Genomic DNA, 20,585 nt, shown 5'->3' on the forward strand with positions numbered 1-20,585 from the left:
GGCGCGGGGGTGCAGCCCCGTTGGGCGGCGCCACGTGTGCCAAATGCCCCTGGAAAAAGACGAGTTATTCCGGGGTAGGGGTCGGTCGCTTTCGCGTTATGTTTCCGTATTAACACACGCCCCATAAGACCTTCCTCGAATTTTCAGCGCCGATCGTACGTTACGGTTGTCGCCAGATTGCGAGAGATTTCGGCCACCCCTCGGAGCCTCCCAGTATGCCAGGGGGAGTTCGCCCTAACGGCGTTCTCAATATTTTCACGCCATCGTTTTTAACCATTGGATTTAACGCCATTTTTATTCACAATTCATAAATCATACATGATTCTCACAAAGTAGCTGAATTCTTGGTCATATCAAGGCTGTATCCGCTGTAGCGGTGATCTCAGTATCCTCAGTGCATCCTTTTTAACAAATGGATTTAACACCGTTTTTATTCACAATTCATAAATTAGAAATGATTCCCATAAATTGGCTGAATTCTTTATCATCTCAGGAGTGAGCCCGCCCTAAAGGTGTTTCCAATATTCTCAGTGCATCGTTCCTAACGATTGGATTTAACTCCAATTTTTATTCATAATTCAATTATAAATGATTCTCACAAAATAGCTGAATTCTTTATCATCTCAAGGCATGGATCCGCCTTAGCAGTGTTCTCAGTATCTCTAGAGCATCAATTTTAACGATTAAACACCGATTTTTACTCATAATAAATTAATGAGGTATAAATGATTCCCATAAATCAGTTTAATTCTTTATTAAACCTAAGAGAACCTCTTTCTAAAATGTCTTTTAGTCTCAACCCTTTCCAGTAATCCACGCAGCTTTTTTTTTCTCGACAAGAAAGTTTCCTCGAAGGGAGGTGTCTCGCAAGTCACCCTCGATGGCATCGACATTAGTATTTCGGTCCCTCAAGGGGGTGGATAGCGGCGTCCCTCGGCAGGGGGTAACAGGGAGAATTGCGAGCGCAATCCGAGGCTTCTTCGTTTCGGACTCCCGAGGGGAGCTGAGGGGAGTGTGAAGTTTGCGTCGGGCTTTATTGCAGTCCGAAATATGTTTCGCCAGCTCCCACATTGAGGGGACCCTTTCAGGTCCATCACACGTATCTTCCCCGCGGTTGGAATATTCCCCCCGGAAACCGTGAAAATCCTCGAAAAGTTAAATCCCCTCCATAAGCGCGAGCTTCGCGACTACGCGAACCTCTCTGACAGACCCTCCGACGTTTTAGAAAATCCATAAGATCTTTCACAAATCGCCGTTAAAAGGACGTAAATAGATTTAATTAGAAGAAGATGCCCGCCGCGATGTCGGGATGAAATACGCCCTTTCCCTTGGCAGGGGATGAAGTTACGGAAACGCTTTTACGACAACCTTGTCTCATATCTGCTCCTCACAGGCAGAACAGCATAACTCCGCTTTACGGTAAGGTCGGTAAAGGGGTGCGCGGTCACGGGAACGTAGTCCTTACCGCAAAGTGGTGTCACGCTGTTCGGGACTGCGGATACCCTGTAGACTATATTTTCTACGACCTGGTAGATGATTTCTATGATCGTTCGAGAGCTGATAGAAAAATCCGAGGTCATGGGAAATAAATTCAGAGGGGTGGAAGAGGGTGCAACGTTGATGCGCGAAGTTCGCAAAGACAGCGGTCACGGGAACGTAGTCCTTACCGCAAAGTGGAGTCACGCAGTCCGGGACTACGGATATCCTGTGGACTGTATTTTCTACGATCTCGTAGATGATTTCAATGATCGTTCGAGAGCTGATAGAAAAATCCGAGGTCATGGAAAATAAATTCAGAGGGGTGGAAGAGGGTGCACCGTTGATGCGCGAAGTTCGCCAAGACAGCGGCAACTCCGGACGAGCACGACCTCCTGGGACGTGTAACCAGTTAGTGAGTTATTGTCCCGGGGTTTTCGGAGCGCAACGGGGCCCTCCAGGAGGCGGTCCGTGTTCCTTAAGGGGAGGCGGTTTCTCGGGTCGAGGTCGAGCACTTATCCGCGATCGAAGCGGTGTCGGTGAGCCGAAGTGTAGGAGGCCGCGACTTCGACGAAGTTGACCGAGTAATCCGCGAAGCGACGACGTAGCCGCCCCATTGGCCGTGAGAGGTTCTATTTGTCCGTCTCCGGATCAACCGGAAGGATCCATTCTCCTCCAGAGCCCCATTGTTCCTCTAATGAATGGACCAGTAGGTCTTGTTTTACGAAGGAAACTTTCCCAGCCTCCTTGCTCTTAAACAACGCTGATGACCGATTCCCAGCTCGAGCCATTGTCCGCGATTAGCGGACGATTAGCCGCGAGTATTTTGCCCGGGGCATTATCGTACCCCTAGAAGCGAAGGTACATTAACTTCTGTGTACAAATAAGATTTTTAAAAAAGGAGGACCTTAGGTTATAGCTGGACCACATCCGATTGGACCATACCAGACCGTACCAGACCAGATTCGATTGAATCAAATAAATCAGTTCTTATGGTCGTGGCTACCCATTCAGATTCGGACAATGTATAGTCCCATCTATAACTGTTAATATCTCCGTTTCTGGCGGATGCGATCAGATCTAGCCTCATCGGCGTAGCCATAACCCACCGTCGATCGAGTCGAGGCACCCCTGGGTCTTTGAGAGTGGCGGGAACGTAGCCGAGTAAATGGTTGTTAATAAAAAATGCCCATCCGGGAGCGCTTCATCTCTGAATCGACTCGAGACTCGGGGGGTCCCGTGATTTCCCGTCCACGGAAACGCTCCCAGGGGGTCGGCTCGGCGAGATCGAGTCCTCTCGAGTTTCCGCGGTTCCGGTTCACTCCCCCGGGGGCGGCAGCGATTTTTCAATGTTACGGTCCCACAAATTGAAGAAGTCACTACGCTCTTGTTTCAGACGCGCCCCGCGGGACGTATCTGCTGATAGATGGCCGCCGCCTGGATCCCGGAAACCTCTTCGTCCCGGTAAAGGAGGGCTCTGAGCTGACCCTGGAGTGCGCCGCCGAAGGTGGCAACCCACCTCCCATGCTGGCCTGGGGCATGACTTTGTCGCAAGCCACCCTGGACGGGCCCGAACAACCCCCGGACAATCTGACGGTTCTGCCCACCACCACCGGTGGAAGAAGCGGGGCGCACCTGAAGGTCCTCAGGGGCCATCACAACGCCACCATCACCTGCGTCGCCAGGCACGTCACCCTGCCGGTCGCCATGAACGCCAGCATCCTCCTGGACGTCCAATGTGAGTATTCCTTTAATGACCCATCGCGAATTGAACACTACAGGGCGAAGGCGATTGATCGATCTGCACGTCTTGGGGATGACATTTGGTATCATAATTTCGTCCGACCTTTTATTTTTATATCTTAATCTTATAAATTCATGTATCATTTTCAGGGGCAATTAACGTGGGGAGTTTACATGCGTACAGATCTGTTAATATCAATTTTTTTTTCGTGACAATTGGAAAAAAAGGTTGAATAAAAGCTAACTAGAATCGAACGCGCGACGCTCGTGGCTGGTTCGGCTGTATTATAGGTATATTGGATTTACTTAGATGTTTAAGAAATTTCAATTGTTAGTGATTCGAAAATTAGGACCGAGTGCTCTATTTAATTTTACCTCGGGTAAAGCTCATTAAAATCCCGGGCTCGATTGACGCGAGCGTCGTAAGTAACCCTGCGTCGCGGGGTGTCTCTTCGGCCGTGTGTATTATGCGCTGTAGTTTATTTTCTCGGCGCCTCTTTCGCTACTTACTCGGGGCGCGGCAAAGTCCGGAGCTGCTTGGCCGGAGACCGAAGGAGTTTCCGAGCCAGTTTTCGAGGGAAACTCCGCCGGTGCGGGGATTAACTCTTGCAGGAACAAAAACGGCCCCCGGCGAGGCTGGCTCGCGCCCCGGGCAGGGATGCCGTGAGAGGGAGGAACGCCGCTCCTCGAGACCGCGAATATATATCACCCCCGGCGCGTTCTTCTACCCCTGGCCGAGTGTATCGCGGCCCTGCGGATTACCTACGTATTCCCGAGAGGGTGGGTCAGCCCTTCCGACTCGGCTAGGACGTTTTGCCCGCTTAATCCCTTTACACCCTCTCCCTGGTACAGGTGGCGCCCCGGTCTAGCGTAATACTTGGAAACTTCCATGGTTTCCAGGAATTAAGAACCACCCCCGTTCAAGAGAGGGAGGCGAACGCGATTTCCGCGCTTCTTGGTCTTCCCCCCATCCCACCCTCCAAAGAAGGGGTTATATTTTTTCGGCGTTTCGATTCTCGCACCTGTGGAAATTCTGGTTTGAAGTCGAATTCCCGGTGGATAGGAAGTGGGCAAAAAAGATCCCCTGGTCCGTCATCCCGGGATTCATCTCCCACCCTGTGGAGCACACCCTTGCCGCGGATTTCCAGCCGGGGAGTTAGCTCACTCGGGGCCGAGGAACGGTACGTCGTTTTGCGAGTTTAATCCTTTTACAGCCTCCCGCCGAGGAGACGGTTCCGCTGTTAAACCGAGACCGTGAAACCCCCACGGTCCCTGCGAATTAAAAACGTTCCCGACACGGGAGAAGAAAGGAGGAGCGTCCAGCGGAGCGTGGGAAACGCGATCTCCTCCTTCCTCTGGTTCTCCTTTATCTCCCGTCTCTCTTCCGTTCCTTCCTTTGCCTTCCTTAGGCGGACGCCCTCCCAAAGAGCTCGGCACGACCATACATCCTGTCTCAGCGAGTTCTCACCTTCTAATTCTCCTCATTTCCCTGGTTCCGGGCCGAGTTGCCTCTTCCGGGCCGCTCCTTCCGCTGGAGAAATCTATTTCCAGGACCGGATCCACCTCCGACGCCCCGAGGACACGTACCCCCGACGCGGGGGAAACGCCGCGGAATCTCGCGCGAATAATTCCCCGAGTCGTCCCGTTGCCGCGGTGGCTCGCGTTCCCACCCCTGCACGGATCCGAAGGCGTCCGGAAAAATCGCCCTAATTCACCTCATCTTCATGATTACAAGCCGTTTCTTTTCCTACCGTGGAAATACATTTCCTTGGTTCCTGACTCTTCTTTCTACCGGAGAATTCATTTTCACTCGCGGATCCACCTCCGCCGCCCCGAGGACATGTACCCCCGATGCGGGGAAAACGCCGCAGTATTTCTCGGGAAATCTCACGGGAATAATTCCACGCATGCCTTCAGAAAAACGCAACTCCACTCTCGTGCGTGTCGCGCCACTTTTTCCGCAGATCCGATCGCGGGTGGCGAAATCTCCCTAATTCTCCTCATTTCCCTGGTTTTCGGCCGTTCTTTCCGCCGGAGGAATCCATTTCCAGGGTGGAATCCACCCCCGACACCCCGAGGATAGCCGCCTCCGGTGCGAGGGAAACGCCCCGGGATTTCGCGCGAAATCTCATGCGAATAACTCCTCTCGCTGCGGTGGCTCGCCTTCAGCGAATCGCATTTCCCCGCGTGCGAGTCGCACCCCTTTTTCCGCGGATCCATTCGCGTCCCGAAAAGTCGCCGAGCCGAGGGGTAGGCGCGGAGTTGGGGTGCTCGTCTACACCCGAATGCGCAGATTTTCCACCAGGGCGAATGCCAAGAGCCCCGCCGCCGTGCACCCCTCGATGGCCCTTCGGGCTGTACAAGGCGGAGGCGCCACTTCCTGTGGCGGAAGTGGCGCCCCACTTTTATCCCCCATCGGACACAATGCGCACCACCTCCCTAATTGCTGCGACAATTTATCCCCTGGCGTGATTGCCCCCCTCGTTTCCCGAGAAAATATTCAAGATTAAGAATACGGATGGCAGCCGTATCGACACCCCTCTTGGCACCATCAACCTCTGTCTCCCGTAGGAAGCCAAATCCCCTGATCAAACCCCTTTTATGGGACTTCCTCTTTCCACCAAGCGGTGATTAATTCGAGACGGTTAAACACCCCTCGCTTGTCGAGAATCGATGGGTCCTCCACCGAGAAAAAGAATTCATTGAAATTCCAGGTTGGTCTCTTTTGGTCCCCCCTCATTTTGTAGAAGTCATGGCGGGTGTCCGATGTTTGGCGCGGGGTGTTCTCCTCGGGCTAACCCGATGAAAATAATGCAATATCTACGGCTCGTTAGGTCGCTTCTTAGACAAGGTGTAGCGCCTCCTATCAGCAGGTTGTTATTTCCCTGACCTTGTTTCCTCGCATACCTAGTTCGGCATCCGCTCCGCCATAATGGCGGCGCGATCGAGGCGGGGGGTCTCGGCGTTTCTGAATTATTAATAACGCGCGCCTGGAGGAACTCGCGGAATTACGGAGCGTCCGGGGCCAAGCAGCGATCCCATTGTCTGATTTAATTCCAGCTTCGCGCAGTGTTCCGCGGAAAGTTAACTGCAGGCGCACGTGGCGAACGCGCGTGGCGAACGCCCCAGGAAAATGTTGCCGGATGCCGTTATTTCTATGGCTGTCACAGGCAGCGATCGCTAACGACACGGGGCTAACAAGTTATATAATGGCAATGCACGGAATATTATACAACGTTCCCCGGGATACCCGGGGAACAATGGCGCCCGCCTTGGAGAACGGATAAACGATTCGCCGCGTTTATTGGCGTCGTGGAAAATGGACGACGAAAACGGGAGGGGGGAAAAAGAAATTGTAAAGGGGAGAGTCGCGCCCGGTCGATCATCGATTCCGGGTTTTAGAGGAGGCTGGAGGTGGAGGAACGATCCTGGAGCCGGGGTTTTTGAAAACGTCGAAATTGGCGAGAAATTCGCAGGGGATGCGTCCCTCTTCCGGGTAGTCGCCCAGGGTAAGGACGCCTCGACGGGGAGTCCTTTAGGCGGGATTTGGGGCCGCGGATGCTCGTAATTCCCTCGATTCGCCCAGCCCCGCTCGGACGAGTCCCTCGCGGGGGATTCGCGAAAATTAGAAGTTAGGGAAGAGTTCCGGGAGGTGGCGGCCCGGAAGGGCGGAGCCGTCGAGTTAATGGAAACTGCGAGGCCGTGGCGGCCTTAACGCGCGCACGGGACCGTGTAAGTGTCGGCGAGAAGGATTAGCCGGTTGACTGGATATGTGTCTATTCCCGAATGAAAGGGATACCAATAATTACGTTCCCCCGCCCCCGGGGGCCGAATGGCGCAGCCACCTCCGAGGGGTGTTCTCCTTTTTCCGAGGACACCCGATCGATCCTGCCTGCTTCCTTTCCTCCGCCTATTGAGTCCTGCGAAAACCCCCCGAATCCTCGCAGCACTCTTTGACCGCGTCAGGGCATTAATAAATCGGCTACCGGAATTTCGAAGCAGCGCCGATAATTAGGGTAATGGTGCCGTGAAAGATTCAGGGGTGAATTCGGATACGTGGACCGAATTATACAATTATAGCTCTCCCTCGGTGGATAACGATTGGCGTCCAAAGCTCCTGTTGATGACTCCGGAGCATCGGACATTTCGATATTTTATTAACGAGCAGTTTCAGGAACTGGAATTTTTTATCACACCTGTATTCATCGACCTTTTCGTCGACAAATCGCTCGCAACGTTGACCGAGGGCTCCGCAAATCGCGACCCCTTTGTGCAACACGTGAGCTGCGGTCAGCTGATGTACGGCGCGATTATCATCAAATTACCTCATTTTACGTTATTCCCGCGTTTTATCCCCCGAGGGCCGCTGCATTACTCCCTCCACCTGGTGATTTATTCGGGGTGCTAAATTGCTGCCGCTTCTAGTCGCGTTAATTTAATTTTTTTTCTTTTTTTTTTTATTTAGTTTGACTTTCGCGTTTGATTTTTACGATTTTCTGGTGGCGTCATTTTTCATCTCTCTTGAGGGGGCATTGTTCTTCTCGTGTACAAGCCGGTTGTCAATTATGGAGGTGTAAGACGTCGAGATTCGCATCGGGAGCGAGGCGACGCGCGTCACCATAATGGCGTCGTTGATTTCCGCGGCGGCGTCGCTTCCGGTGCGTCTCCTCCGCCGTTTCAAGGTCTCGACTCCGGGTACCGTCTAACCGTGTTCCCGACAACGAGGTCCTCCGGGACTCTAGCCGGCATTCATGTCGCGCCCTGCTCTCAATCAATCAAATTCAGAAGGAAGGCACGACGTACCGGCAGCAAGCCGCAATTTGCGCCAAGACGTCGCGAGGTTTCATCAGGGTCTCCGAAGACGTCGCGGTCCCTCGACGCCTTCCGGTGTTCGCTCTCATCCGGAAATGCAACGAATTGATAAGGACCACGTGATAACTCTTCCTGGTCACGCGACGCGGTGCCCCAATGTTGGCTCTTTCTTGTTTATTCTTCGAGATTAATTTAAAATTCGAACCTGAAGAACGGAAACCTGAATGGTCTTTAGGAAAATGCCGAATGAAAAATCGGGATTTGTGAAAACACCCGTTTCTGGGTGTTTTAAGTTGGTCGGTGCATCTTGCGAACGAAATTTTCCGAAATTAACACTCCCACCTGTTCTTCGGCTCTTCGACCCGGCGACTTCCGGTGCACTCCGGAAATGCTATGTGATAAGGGTCACGCGATAGCGCTTTACGGGCATGATACTCTAATGTTCGCTCTTTGGAGGACTAATTTACGATTCGCACTTGCGAACCAAGGTCCTGAAGGATCTTTCGGAAAATATCAAAGAATCGAGACGCCGATTTTCCGGTTTAAGGGAACGCATCTTGCGAGCATTTGTACCTAGACAATTCTTCAACCCTTTCTTCGGCTCTTCGATTCCCCGGGTCGCCGGTCCTCGGAGACACACGGCAGTCCCAACATCGGCGGACAATGGCAAATGGGAATAATAGGACTCAAATGACGCCCTTCTTCTTTTTACGGGCCGCGTTGCCGCAGCGGCCCCGTCGCGTTTGTCTCTCGACGAGGCATCGACAAAAGCATTGTTGCAGATACATCGCTACCCTCGCCGGGTGGAAAGCCCCAGGAAGAAGAAATTGATTATCGTCGAGCGGTCTCTTGGATGAGGTCATGGAAACGTGTCATTTCGGGGACGACTTGCAAGGGGATCTGAAAGGGTGCGATTCGGTAGTTTGGGGGATGATAACGGTCGCTCTCTGTTGGACCGATCGGGTCAACAGGGTGCCGACAACGGTATCGCTATTTGCAGCCACTGCATATCGGGTGTACCTTTAGAGGTCCTAGGAACATCTAGCGTTAGTCTCCGGAGGAGTTGGTATTTTGATAGCGAGCCATTTCGGTAATTGTACACCCCAAATTTGGGGAAACTTGTAGAGCGGAGCTTGGGGTGCGTCCTGGAAGTCTTGATGGCCTCCAAGGTTAAGAACACCCCCGTCGGGTATGTCGTTTCAAAGCCAACTTCGGTACATTTCCCGGCAGGTATGCCGTTCCGGAAACAACTTCACCCGGGTCCTCTTTCCTGCACCGCTGACAGCTGAGCGAAGCGCGGGTAAATTCCATTGTTATCGTTAACGCCAAGCGCAGGGAGGCTCCGCTTCTTCGCGAAAGTCCGGCGCTGAACGGGCGAGAACTTTTGGGTGATACCGAAGTTTGCCGACTCCCTGATAGCTAAGCCAACCCCGACACAAATTTCCAGCCCACTCGTTCCCGGTGTCCCGGAAAAACATTCCTCACCACCCCGACAATAGCGATAATATTTCCCCACACCCCAAGCCGACCCATCGACAATCGCAACAAGGACCGGAACAACTTTCTCGAAGATAAAACGGTCCAGAATGAAAAAAAAAAAGAAAAAAGAAAAGAAAAGTAGAAAAGCCAAAGAACATAGATTTCTACCCGAAGCTCCCGGAGCAAAATAAAGTTTAGCAAAGGGTATCTACAGTATTTTCAAATTTAATTGTGCACATTGAATATCATAAATAACACATTGATAATATTTCTAGAAAAACTCTTATTCAATATTAACGTAATCATTATAAACTACCTTGTTCATTTACTTCTAATAAAACTTATTAACATATATCATAAGAAATAAATTATTTTATATCCTGTAATAGGATTTGCATAAATTTGAATTGAGTTTAATTCTATATTTAGCAACGTGTTGCTAAAAAATAAAGTTGCCAGCTCGATTTCTTCTTTTCTGGACGTCCGTAAATAATCACAAGGGGCGCATCAACCCTTAAACCGAAACCCTTGAAAAGAGCCATCAGAAAGAACCACCGAAGAGAACCATCACCTAGTTCCACTCGGTGTCCGCCGCCCATTTCTGATGGCAAATCCCGGCGCCAGTGGACCAAATAAAGCCCCCCGCCCTCGGCCATAATCCATCACCGCGAACGAGCGAGTATTTCCGATGCCACCCCCGTTTACAAGAGGGCCGTCCATCGGTGCGTCGGGCGCCCTTCGATAACTACCCCGAACCAGGCACCCCGACCCAGAATTCCGTTGACACCGATCGAGCCGAGATTATCGGAGTCCAGGCAGGGTGCACAATGGGCGATCCGAAGGTTGGCAACCCCCGTCTGGCGCAACCCCCGGAAGTCAGGAGGTCGACGCACGCGGACGCGTAACGTCGGTGCCAGTGAATTTCTATTATCGATGTGCCCGGGGCCGCCTGCGCGCCCGGCCACCCTGGCTCTGCGGGGGGTAGTTGGGGGCAGTCGGGGGGTAGTCGGGGCAGGGGGCACGGGAAGTGTCCCGCGACCCCGCGAGAGGGAAGTAAGACTCGGCGGCATGAGTTTGCCGATCACGTCAGCGCCCGAAACTTAGGAGGGTACGTGCCATTTCTCGGGGGTGTCCGCCCCCGGGACTTGTAATTGATTTACAAGCCTCGCCGCCGGGAGTTTCCGGAGGGCCATCGACGACAGCTTGCTCGTTGCCGCCCCCGCGGCCGTCCCGCCTCGTTAAGATCCGCGGAAGTCGCGCGAGTTGGCGCGAATCGCGCCCCGCAAGTGCAACCACCGACCTGCATGTAAATCGCCGGACCCGGATTGCACCTGGCTAAATATGCGAGCAAACACCCCCGCGGAACTGCGGCTCCTCCGAGGGCAGCCGATGGCTCGAGATGGAGGGCGAATCAACACTCGCGCATAAATCAGGGACTTCACCGCGGGTGTTGATGTTGCCGCCAGGGGGTGGTCTTTTGTCGGGTGTCGGATCTGGATCGGCCATTGCGGTCTGGCTTTGGGGATGAATTGGAAGATCTGGATGTCGTACCCCAACGCACGTGGGGTGGGTGCCTTAAACGCCACCCCCTTGACCGATGTTGTCGCCAGGGGGTGACCTTTTGCCGGGTGTCGGATCTCGATCGGCCGTTGCAGTCTGGCTCTGCCAAATAATTGGAAGACCTGGATATCGTACCCCAACGGACGTGGGATGGGTGCTTTAAACGCCTCCCTTCTGGGCGGGGTTCCTATTCCAGGGTGCATGGCGAAGGGACAAACTCGTGGACTGATCCGATAGGAACGAAACCCCTCGAGTCCGCTGGAGAACGAACAAAGGGAATTCATCGGACGATCCTGGCTTCGGCGGAACCTCTTTGTCCCGCGACACCGACACTGGTCCGGGATCGGGGTGTTTCGATCGCCTTTTCGTGGATCCCCGGCGATGATAAGGGATCCGACCTCGCCCGATTCGTCAGACAGAGGGATTCATCGGAGAGCCGGGATTCCCTGGCGGAGACCTACATGGACACCCGGGAGCGAATGACGCGCAGGGTTGGGGCCACCTCCGGCACCCCTTAAGGACTCGGCTGACCAGACTTGCGGGATTAATTCTGGATAAAGGTGTCCCTGGCGTCGACTTTACGAGGGTCCGAGCTCCGGTTTACGCCCAGGAGTATTTTTTGCCCTCGAGGGCAAACCTGGGCAAACCTCCTTCCCTGACACCCCGGCAAATCGAATTCGCCAACCTTGGATGGAGAGGTACCTCTGCCGCGCGGACAGTCCTGCGAAATGTCAAGAGTCCCTCAGGAAGGACCTCCACCCCTGGTACCGGGTTATTTCCACTTAACCGAAATAGATACGAAGAGCCGCAACTTTGGGGAACGTGGATCGATCACGGCATCCCCCGACATCCCTCGGACCACTTTTGCTCCCCGATCGTTCGGCACAAGATATCCGTTCGACTCTTCCACAGATCCGGCCTGAGAAGGGTTCATCCTGGGAAACTGCATTTTTTTTTGTCCACGCCCGTACAAACCCGAGCAAGGTCTCCGCTCGTAAAATTCCCCCCGCAGGCTCTCGTGTTTCCATATAAAATTCAGCCGATCCATCCTGATCCCATCTCGCGATCCTGCCGTTCCGTCCGGCACGCTGCGAGATACTCAAAGAGGATCCCGGAGCTTTCGGCGTCCCCGCGGGGAGTGTCCGAAGAAAAAGGACCTCGACAAAGGAGCCTTCGTCCCCAGGAGCGGTCCAGCCCGGTCCCGATCTCCTGCAAGGATGTCCAAATTCCCCGGAGTGCTCCAAAGTATTCCTGGCACCCGTGGTGCATGGGGGGTGCTCCTTGGTGATGCATTAAGGCTGCTCCTTGGCGATGCATCAGGGGTGCTCCTTGACGGTGTATCGTAGATACATTCTCAGATACTCCCAAGACTCCGTGGCGATGTTAACGACCATAAATGAGTAGGGTTTAACGCCGTAGAAAATGTTGGGCAGATGTTTCGAGCCCAGGGGGCGGGAAAGGGGATGCAGTGACTCCGTTGTTTGACAGTTAGCCGAGGGCAATGAGGCAACAAACAACGCCCTCCACCCTCCACCCTCGCGAGGGTCTCCGGTTCATACATAGCCCATTTTACCCAGAGTCCTGGACCACCCCAGGGTCGTTCGATCTCGCTCGACTTCTCTCGGCTACCAACCCTGTTCTCCATTCCTCTCTCTCCCTCCACCCCCGGTCCATCGACTTCTTTCCTCCTCGCTCCTCTGTTTGCGCGTCCGCCCCGCGCCCTCTCTTTTCGCTCTCCCTGTTGATTTTTCCACCGGTGGGCAAGTATTTGCCCGCACGTCCGGAATTCCGCTCCTCGCGACAAGAAAACAAAAGCGGCTCGCCTTTAAATCAAGATCAAAATTCGAGGGGCGCGGCGCTCCTATCGGGGAGGGAAATGAAAGTCGGAAGAGGTAGAGGCTGGTGGGTAGAATGGGCGCCAATCAATCGGAAAATTAGGTTACATAAACGTCTCTCTTTGGTTCGGCAGGGGAGACTCCCCCGAGAACAATCCCCGATACCTCGAAACCATTGGATCCTTCCACCCCTCTTGGGCTAATTTTCTCCTTGAATCGGAATGTGACCCGTCCGACCAATCCACCCCTTCGTGAACAGGGTGGATTCGTCCGTCTGGAGCTTTTTTGAAATTTTTTAACAACGCACTGAAACCTACCCTTGATCCATATCCTCGGAGATCTATATCCGAAAGCCAAGGACTCGGATTCTTTTCCGCTTCCTTTGGCGGAATTTCGCTCACGGGATACTCGCGGGCAACTTTTTACGCGCGAGAAAAAGAAGGGTCGAGAGAAATCGCCAAGGAGGCAGAGATTAGAAGAGCTTTGCCTCGACTCGCGAAACGCCTTGTGGCGTGCCCCTTCCAATTTCTTTCTTCGCCCCCTGCGTGACTTCGAACTCCAAGCGTTGACGAGCCGTTCGGAAAAGCTCGCGGGAAAAATTGAGCCGAGGTCGCGCGAGTTAACAAGCTTCCTCCGTTTAGCGGAAACGACTCGCCGAGAAAACGATTTCGTGACGAACTTTGGCAATCTGAAGGAACCCCCCAAAGAATTCCGGGGGTTCCACCCTCGGTGTTATCACCGCCACCTTTAAAATCGATCCCAACCGCTTACTCGCCATTTTCTAATTCGCACGAATATCGACAGAACTTAAGAAATGTATTTATTTTCTACATATAACGAAAAGGGTGAAGAAAAAATATGGAAGTCGGAAGCGTCCAGGACCTTTCGTCTGATTCGACGAAGCGATGAGCGTTAACGACGTCTCCGTTAATGGCAAACGACCCCCTGGGTGGGGGTGCGTTATCGTGACGAAACGGCCAAGGGGACGAGTGCAAATAATAACGCTTCTCCGCCCATCTCTTTATGTCCTTGCGATAAAATTCCGCCCTGGCCCGGAAGGATCGCCCGGGCGGTTAAGCTCGCAGTCTAGTTACTTTCGGCCGCTAGTAATTTCCCCAGACCTCCCTCGTTCGGTCTTCCGCGGTGCCCGAATTTCGCCCCTGCGGATTCGCACCGAGGCGCTGATTAAACTTGCATAATTCTCGCCGCGCGTCCTGCCGGCCGCGGTAAGGAACATCCTGCAAGGATTAACCGCGCGACGATTCCGCCGGGACACTTCTGGCGAGTCCCGAAATTTCCAACCGACTTTATTAGAAAAGAAATCCAACCATAGCTCCTGATCTTTGCCATAAATCAAATGTAGTATTATTTACTAAATTTCGAAAATGATATTATTCCAGAAATTCAGGAACGAGGTCGAAGCCTCTCGCTAATTCTGAAATTTTCATGCGACAGTTTCAAGAGAGGATATTTTTTATCAATGAATTCTGATTTATCGAGGCCCCGTTTTTCGATAAATTTAGGTCATCCTTCCCTAGGGGATGAATTTTCTCCGGAAACTCGGGGACGAGGACGTAGTTTAACGCGGGAAGCTGAATACCTTCGAGTGTATCCACGCAAGCTGGATTTAAGCCCCAGGAAGCCGAAACATTGGATTCGACCAAAATCCAAATCCGCGAAACCATAATCAGAGCTCTGAGCTGGCACATGCGACGCGGAATAGGCGAAGCCCGTTTCAGGTCCTGATGGAGACAATCCTATGATTCCTCAAAGCCCGTGTCCTGGTACCTTTCCATCCCTCGATTACTTGAAATTTTTGATACCCAGGTTATAAGTATTCTAATAGAACGGCTCATCTTGAGTGAATTTCAGGGGATAATTCTAACGGGGCAAAGGGGTTGGACGCGCTAGGGAGAAAAAACGTAATAACGAGCTCAGCTGGTCGTCGACCAAAAGGGTCGTTTACCCCATCCAGTAGTCGGGGATGCGTTTTGGCTGCTGCCAAAATCTAAATCCGCAGGTCATAATCGGACCACGCGGGCTTTCCGTTGGCAAGCACAGGGTGGAGGCAGCGAGGCTTGGCCCGAACGAGGACGTTAATCCCATGATTTCTCAAAGCCAACTCCTCGATGTGCTCGCGCATTTAAAGCCACCGCGAATCGCGACCCCCTCAAGGGGGTGCCTACCCCCGGCAGGCTCTTTCTCGCTCCCTTTGCCGCCTTCCGACCGGTCGGACCTTCCCTCTCGCTCTGTCAATTTGCATTTCAGATTTACGCGGAATTACGGGTCATTAAAAGCCGGAAGGTGCCGGCGCATTTGCCGAGATTTCTCCGGAGGTATCCTCGCGAATTTCTTGTCGCCAACGACGGGAGGCACGCGCTCGCATCTAAATGGCCGATAAAGCTCGCGAGATGGCGACGGCATTCTCGAGTGCCCAAAGTTAACTTCGGAATCGTGCTTCCGTCGTTGGCGAGCGATCGGTGGGTCTTCCGATTAACGCGGATCGTCATGACTTGCCTTCGACCCGACCAGAGAAATCCAACCCTCGATCTTTCCCCCTAAGCGCTCGGACGTGGCTTGGACCCCGAAAGCGATCAAAAAGAAGACGTCAAAAGTATGGCACAATTTTTTTGAGACCGTCTATCTGGTTCAGAGAAGATTGAAATTTGGGTTGCGGAGTTTCCATGGTTTGGGTGCAGGGAAATATCCAACTCCTGCAGCCAAGGATACGTCCTGATGATTGTTAGCTTCTCCCTCGAAAGTTAAACGCAATCCGGGAAGCGGTAACTAAAAATGGAAGTCGTAGAAAATTCCTAACCATTATTTTTCTTGGGGTCTTGGATCTTTTTTGGAACAGGCTGCCATTTCTGTTGCTGGGTTCCTATGGTTTGGGTGCACCGAAATATTCATTCGCTGAAACCAAGGATGCGCCCCAAAGAGGCAGCCCTCGAACGGCTTCGCCGGGAGAACGAGACGGAAGAGAAGCTCGCGAATAATCGGGGTGCAGCCCCCAGAAACTCGGGCGAACATCCGGGAAGAATATTAAGAAGCCCGCGGCAGTGTAATTACGATTTCATTTGCGATTCCCTCGAAAATGGCGCACGGGGATCGTGTTCCGAGCCGCGAAAACTGCATCCCCTTGCAATGACTCGGTGTATCGCCGAGGCGAAAATTCCCACTCGTAGCTGGAAACGTCGCGGCCGACCTCGAAGTCGAAAATGAATTTTTCGACCGAGTGGCTAAAGGCCACCGAGCAATTCCGCACCCCCGCGTAGTCGTCGCCATTCCGTAAATATTAAGGAAGGGCGACGCGACCGCCCCGGAAACGCTCGCTTCCGGATAATGCAAGATCCCTTACAATTTGCCCGACTCGGTTTTTCCAATTCTCAAGGAAAGTACCCTTCTTTATCCTGGAACTCCTTAAAAACTTTACAAACTTCAGAAACTCCAGAAACGGAAAAGAAAATCGAAAATCATCCCCGAGTAAAAAAGGGCACTTAAGGTATCAAGGCAGGATATCGACGTAATAGCGATTTTCCTCTTTTTACGGTAATTTCAGCCGCAATTGTTCCGAGTACGTCCCGGGGAGGGAGAGAGGTTTAGGATCCGATGTCTTTTTAATTTTTCAATCGACGTAAACTTCTTTCGACTCCTCGATTTTTCGCGAAATTCCCTCTCCGGCCTCTCGCAGCGTCCGCGACAAAAATGTCTTTGTCTTAGGGACTCTCTCGGGCGTTTTCCCTCGGGGAGTGCAACTACTCCAGAAAATCCGTGACCTCAGAAAACGTCCACGAGAGGGATGTGGAGGATCAGGTCAGCCGGCTCTAAAGCACAATTGTCCTGGCTGCGGCATTGTAATGTTTATGGTTGCGGGCCGGAGGTAGCATGATGGCGAAACAGGCATGCAACCAAGGGTTGTACCGCGTACCGAGGGTCTTGCAGGCTAGTTTACATGCATCGTCGTTCCACGTGACAGTCGAAATTTGAAATAGCTGCGAAACTGGGAACCACCGTGCCGGCACGCACTTAGGCCCCATAATTTTGTTTAAACTTATAGACCAAGGTGCACGCTCCGTGCCTGCACTTGCACACGGGTCTTACATTCAATTACAGGTACCGAGCTCGTGTCCACCCTGACGAACGCAGTGGCCGAAAGGATCAATTTGTACGGGTTAATTTAACGCCGTGGAGTTAATTTAACGCTCGTTGCGTTAAATTAGCCCAATGCTCCTTCCCCGGGAAGAATTACAGGAAGTAAGCCGCAATTGCCGGTGAAATTGGCACATCGTGCCGACTATGTCGGCGATCACCAGACCGAAAGCCAACCCGATCGCTCTCTAATTCGCCGTCGACTTTGCCGGACTTCGAGAACGATTCCGCCGATCTGGGCCGACGAGATCTTTTTTTGGCAAATTGCGGAAAGGGCGAAATTAGAGAGGGAAAATATAAGAGCGGGGGAGGAGAACATTCGACGGCTGGCCGAGTTTCCTTCCAGGAGAATTTTCTCTCCAGACTTTCTTTCCTGAAGAACGGACGTTTTTCTTCAGGTGGATTATTTCAGGAAATCGGGGGGAAAATCGAGATACCTTCAATGTCGGCCGGTTGGGTTAATTACGATTTTGTGAACCCCATGTAACGACCTAACCTGACTTAATGGGTCGCGCGTCAATTCCCTGATGAATACGCGAAAGTCACCGGTTTTTTGTTCAGGACAGGCCGAGTGTTCGCGGACTTTTTCACTTTCCCCTACGCCTCTCTCATTGTGTACTCGCCGCCGTAATTCCCAGTGTTGCGAGTGGCAGATCGTTAAAGCGACGCGTTGACGATTTTCCTTCCTCCCTGCACTTTGCTGTCCACTTTGTTCACGCCCGAAGGGAGCAATGAGCGCGCCAAGTAGTGGCTGGTAAAAGGGCCAAAGAATTGCATCGGGCGAGGACCTATTTGTTAAACGTGTTTAATTGATTTTAAAGAGGAGAAACAGTCTCTCTGTTACATAAAATCCGTAAGGGAAATTCTTGCCGCCCCGCCATTGTTACGTTATTGCGGCCTGGAGTAAACCTCATCAGCGAAACCAGTCGAGATAATTTCGACACCCTCCGTTGATCTCGACAAAAAATATATTAGTTATTATTCGCGACGTCGTCGGGCTTTACGGTGACGAGATTTTTCGCCCCTAAGGTCAGGAATAAATTCCCGGCGGTTCCCTTTGACATCGACGTAAGCACCCCTTGAAAATGCAAGGAATAGCGGGGGAGGTGTGGGGGCCGACGCGACGTGGCGATGAAAAATTCTTATAAAAGGATTCATAAATATTTAATGCCTCCCAGTCCCCGACGTAAACGTGCAATTAGATGGAATTCGGCGACGTCGCCACTCGTGACCACCGCGCGACTGACTTGTATATATATAATACATATATAGTGAAAAATATACACATAAAACGGACCAAACCTCTATCTCGCTCTATCTCTTGACTTTCATGAGGTTTTAATTGAGCGACTTCTCGTTTCTGGAGCTCCGCGCGAGGTTCGCTCTCACGGTTCAGTGCTTGCATCAACGAGGTACTTTGGTACTTCGGTACTTTTTAAAATTTAAATTACACCTCTCGCGCGAGACGCCTGGTTACTCCTGGCACAGAAGCCGCCTCGATATTTGCGGATTATTTTTGCTTTTTCAATATTTTTCATTGTTATTCTTTCTTTTGTAGTAACGTGGGTGCCTTTGCCTATCCAGCAGTTCCGTTCTCAACTCTCGATTAATTATCCGATGAAACTCTCATCGACCCGAATAGTATATGCATATAATAATGAAGCCCGGACGGTATTAGTTTTAATAACAAAGTTCGCTGGAGAAGAGTGTTGCGTGCGGTTTTGCGTTCGTCCGATATCAGAAATTTCGAGGAGAAATTCCGAAAACAATACCTCCGGTCACTCAATGTACCGAGAGACTGGGCCGGTATTAAAGTCTAGTTTAACCCAGTTGTTCCCGATAATGCAGTTGCACCTTGATGAACACCATAATATACCTGGCGTCCAGGTAAAAGCCATAAGGAAATTTGATGCAGGATGCTTGCACGTGGACTTCAGATTGGAGGTCTCATCGAGTTAATTCTCTCCATAAAATTGTTTAGACCGATTCTAGTGCCTGAGGATTTTTTTAAATTTCTGGAATTAATTTAGGAAATGTTTAACTCTATGAAATTGATGTCCATAAGTGTCAGGGCATAGTGTTTGACTCCTTGAACGAGACCTGAATTTTTTTTGCTACTCGATGGCAGGACGATTGCGATTCGGTCGGCGAGCCTCGACAAAGTTTGTCGTCGGTTGTTACTTGTTAATTTCGGAACCAGTTAAGTTTGGTTTACCGTACTAGGGCAGGTTGGATGTCAAGGAAATCTGTTTGGAGCATACTGGGAACCCAGAATACGATTCCGCAGGGCTAATAGAAACAGTTCCACGAGCGAAGCCTTTAGGGCGTGACCGAGATAATAACTTACTTCATGGAGGAAGATAGCGTGTACCCACGTACGAGTTACGGCTACATAAACGTTATCAATATCATTCGCAAAAGGTTTTCTTTTACGCTCCCTAAGAAAGGATTAATTGTTACCGAGCCGTCGCTTGCCCATAGAGATTTATTCCGGGCGTTAAAGTGCGGACGAAAGCGAGATTACCTCGAGATCGTCAACTTTGTTTCTGAATGCGTGTAACAATGGTGACACTTTGGTCACATTGTCCTCGTGGTGCGACTCGGAGTTCCTCCTTTGCGAGGAACGAGCTACCCTCGTTAAATGTTGCTCGCTGACACTTACCGCGTTTATTTCAATTAAAGGGATTGCATTCAAGCCGCAAAGCGCCGGGAATATTTGTAGAAAGGCTCGCAACTCAAGAGCCTCGAGCAGTATTTGCGCAAGTTACAAAGAATAAGAGAGAACCACTCTGCCGGGCAAGTAGTCCCAGTTGAGTATGGGCAGACAAGGACGAAAGAGTCCAAGGGAAACAGCGCGGCCACTGGTCAGTCGTCGGGTACCCTCCTCGGAAATCAGCATTAATTAATTTATAAAATGACTACTCGTTACCATGAAAAAAAAATCAAAACAAAAATTAACCCTTTGCACTCTAGAGGTGACTCTCGGTCACCACTTTCCTATATGCGAGAAATCGTCTCAAATTGTTGGGAAACCCCAGCAAAAAAGACTTCAAACGCAAAGGATTAACATACAAGTAAGCCGAGCAAGTAGTTCGAGCGAATATGGGCAGACAAAGAACGAAGAAGTGTCGGGCGCGTCACTGGTCAGCCATCGAGTTCCCCCCTCGAAATGACTATTAATCGTGAAAATCCTTTTATAAAATAATAGGAACTGTTAATTCTGACGCAAAAAAAAGAAACCAAACCCCCGGGCGGAAGTAGCAGAGGAACGAGTGAATTTTTTTAAATCTCCGGACGACGTCCCCCTAAGCCACCCCGCGGAATGAGGAAAAAGCACTCCACCGGATGTCTTCCTTTGTCCTCTAATCCGTAATACGACGTATTGTTCCAGCCAACTTGCAACCGAATTACATCCGCAACGAGAGGCAGATTACCGGGCGCGTCCTCGTCCATCGGCTCGAAAAGCCGAAAGCGAAATCGGCGAGGCTTGCGTCGTCCCGCCGGTGGAAAATGGCGGCCGTTTGCAGAGGC

The 20,585-nt window shown here is 51.6% G+C and overlaps 1 protein-coding gene across 1 annotated transcript in view; it reads left to right on the forward strand.

Moving 5' to 3' along the window:
• Positions 1-20,585, forward strand: part of LOC105697865 (hemicentin-2) — an 85,595-nt gene that overhangs the window by 18,219 nt on the left and 46,791 nt on the right. Inside the window, exon 4 of the mRNA XM_012421597.1 lies at positions 2,873-3,214. Within this exon, the coding sequence (XP_012277020.1) occupies positions 2,873-3,214 (342 nt within the window). The remainder of the gene's footprint in view (positions 1-2,872; positions 3,215-20,585) is intronic.

Source organism: Orussus abietinus, unplaced genomic scaffold (genome assembly GCF_000612105.2).
Source record: "Orussus abietinus isolate OABI.00-Male unplaced genomic scaffold, Oabi_2.0 scaffold1, whole genome shotgun sequence".
Lineage (NCBI taxonomy): Eukaryota > Metazoa > Arthropoda > Insecta > Hymenoptera > Orussidae > Orussus > Orussus abietinus.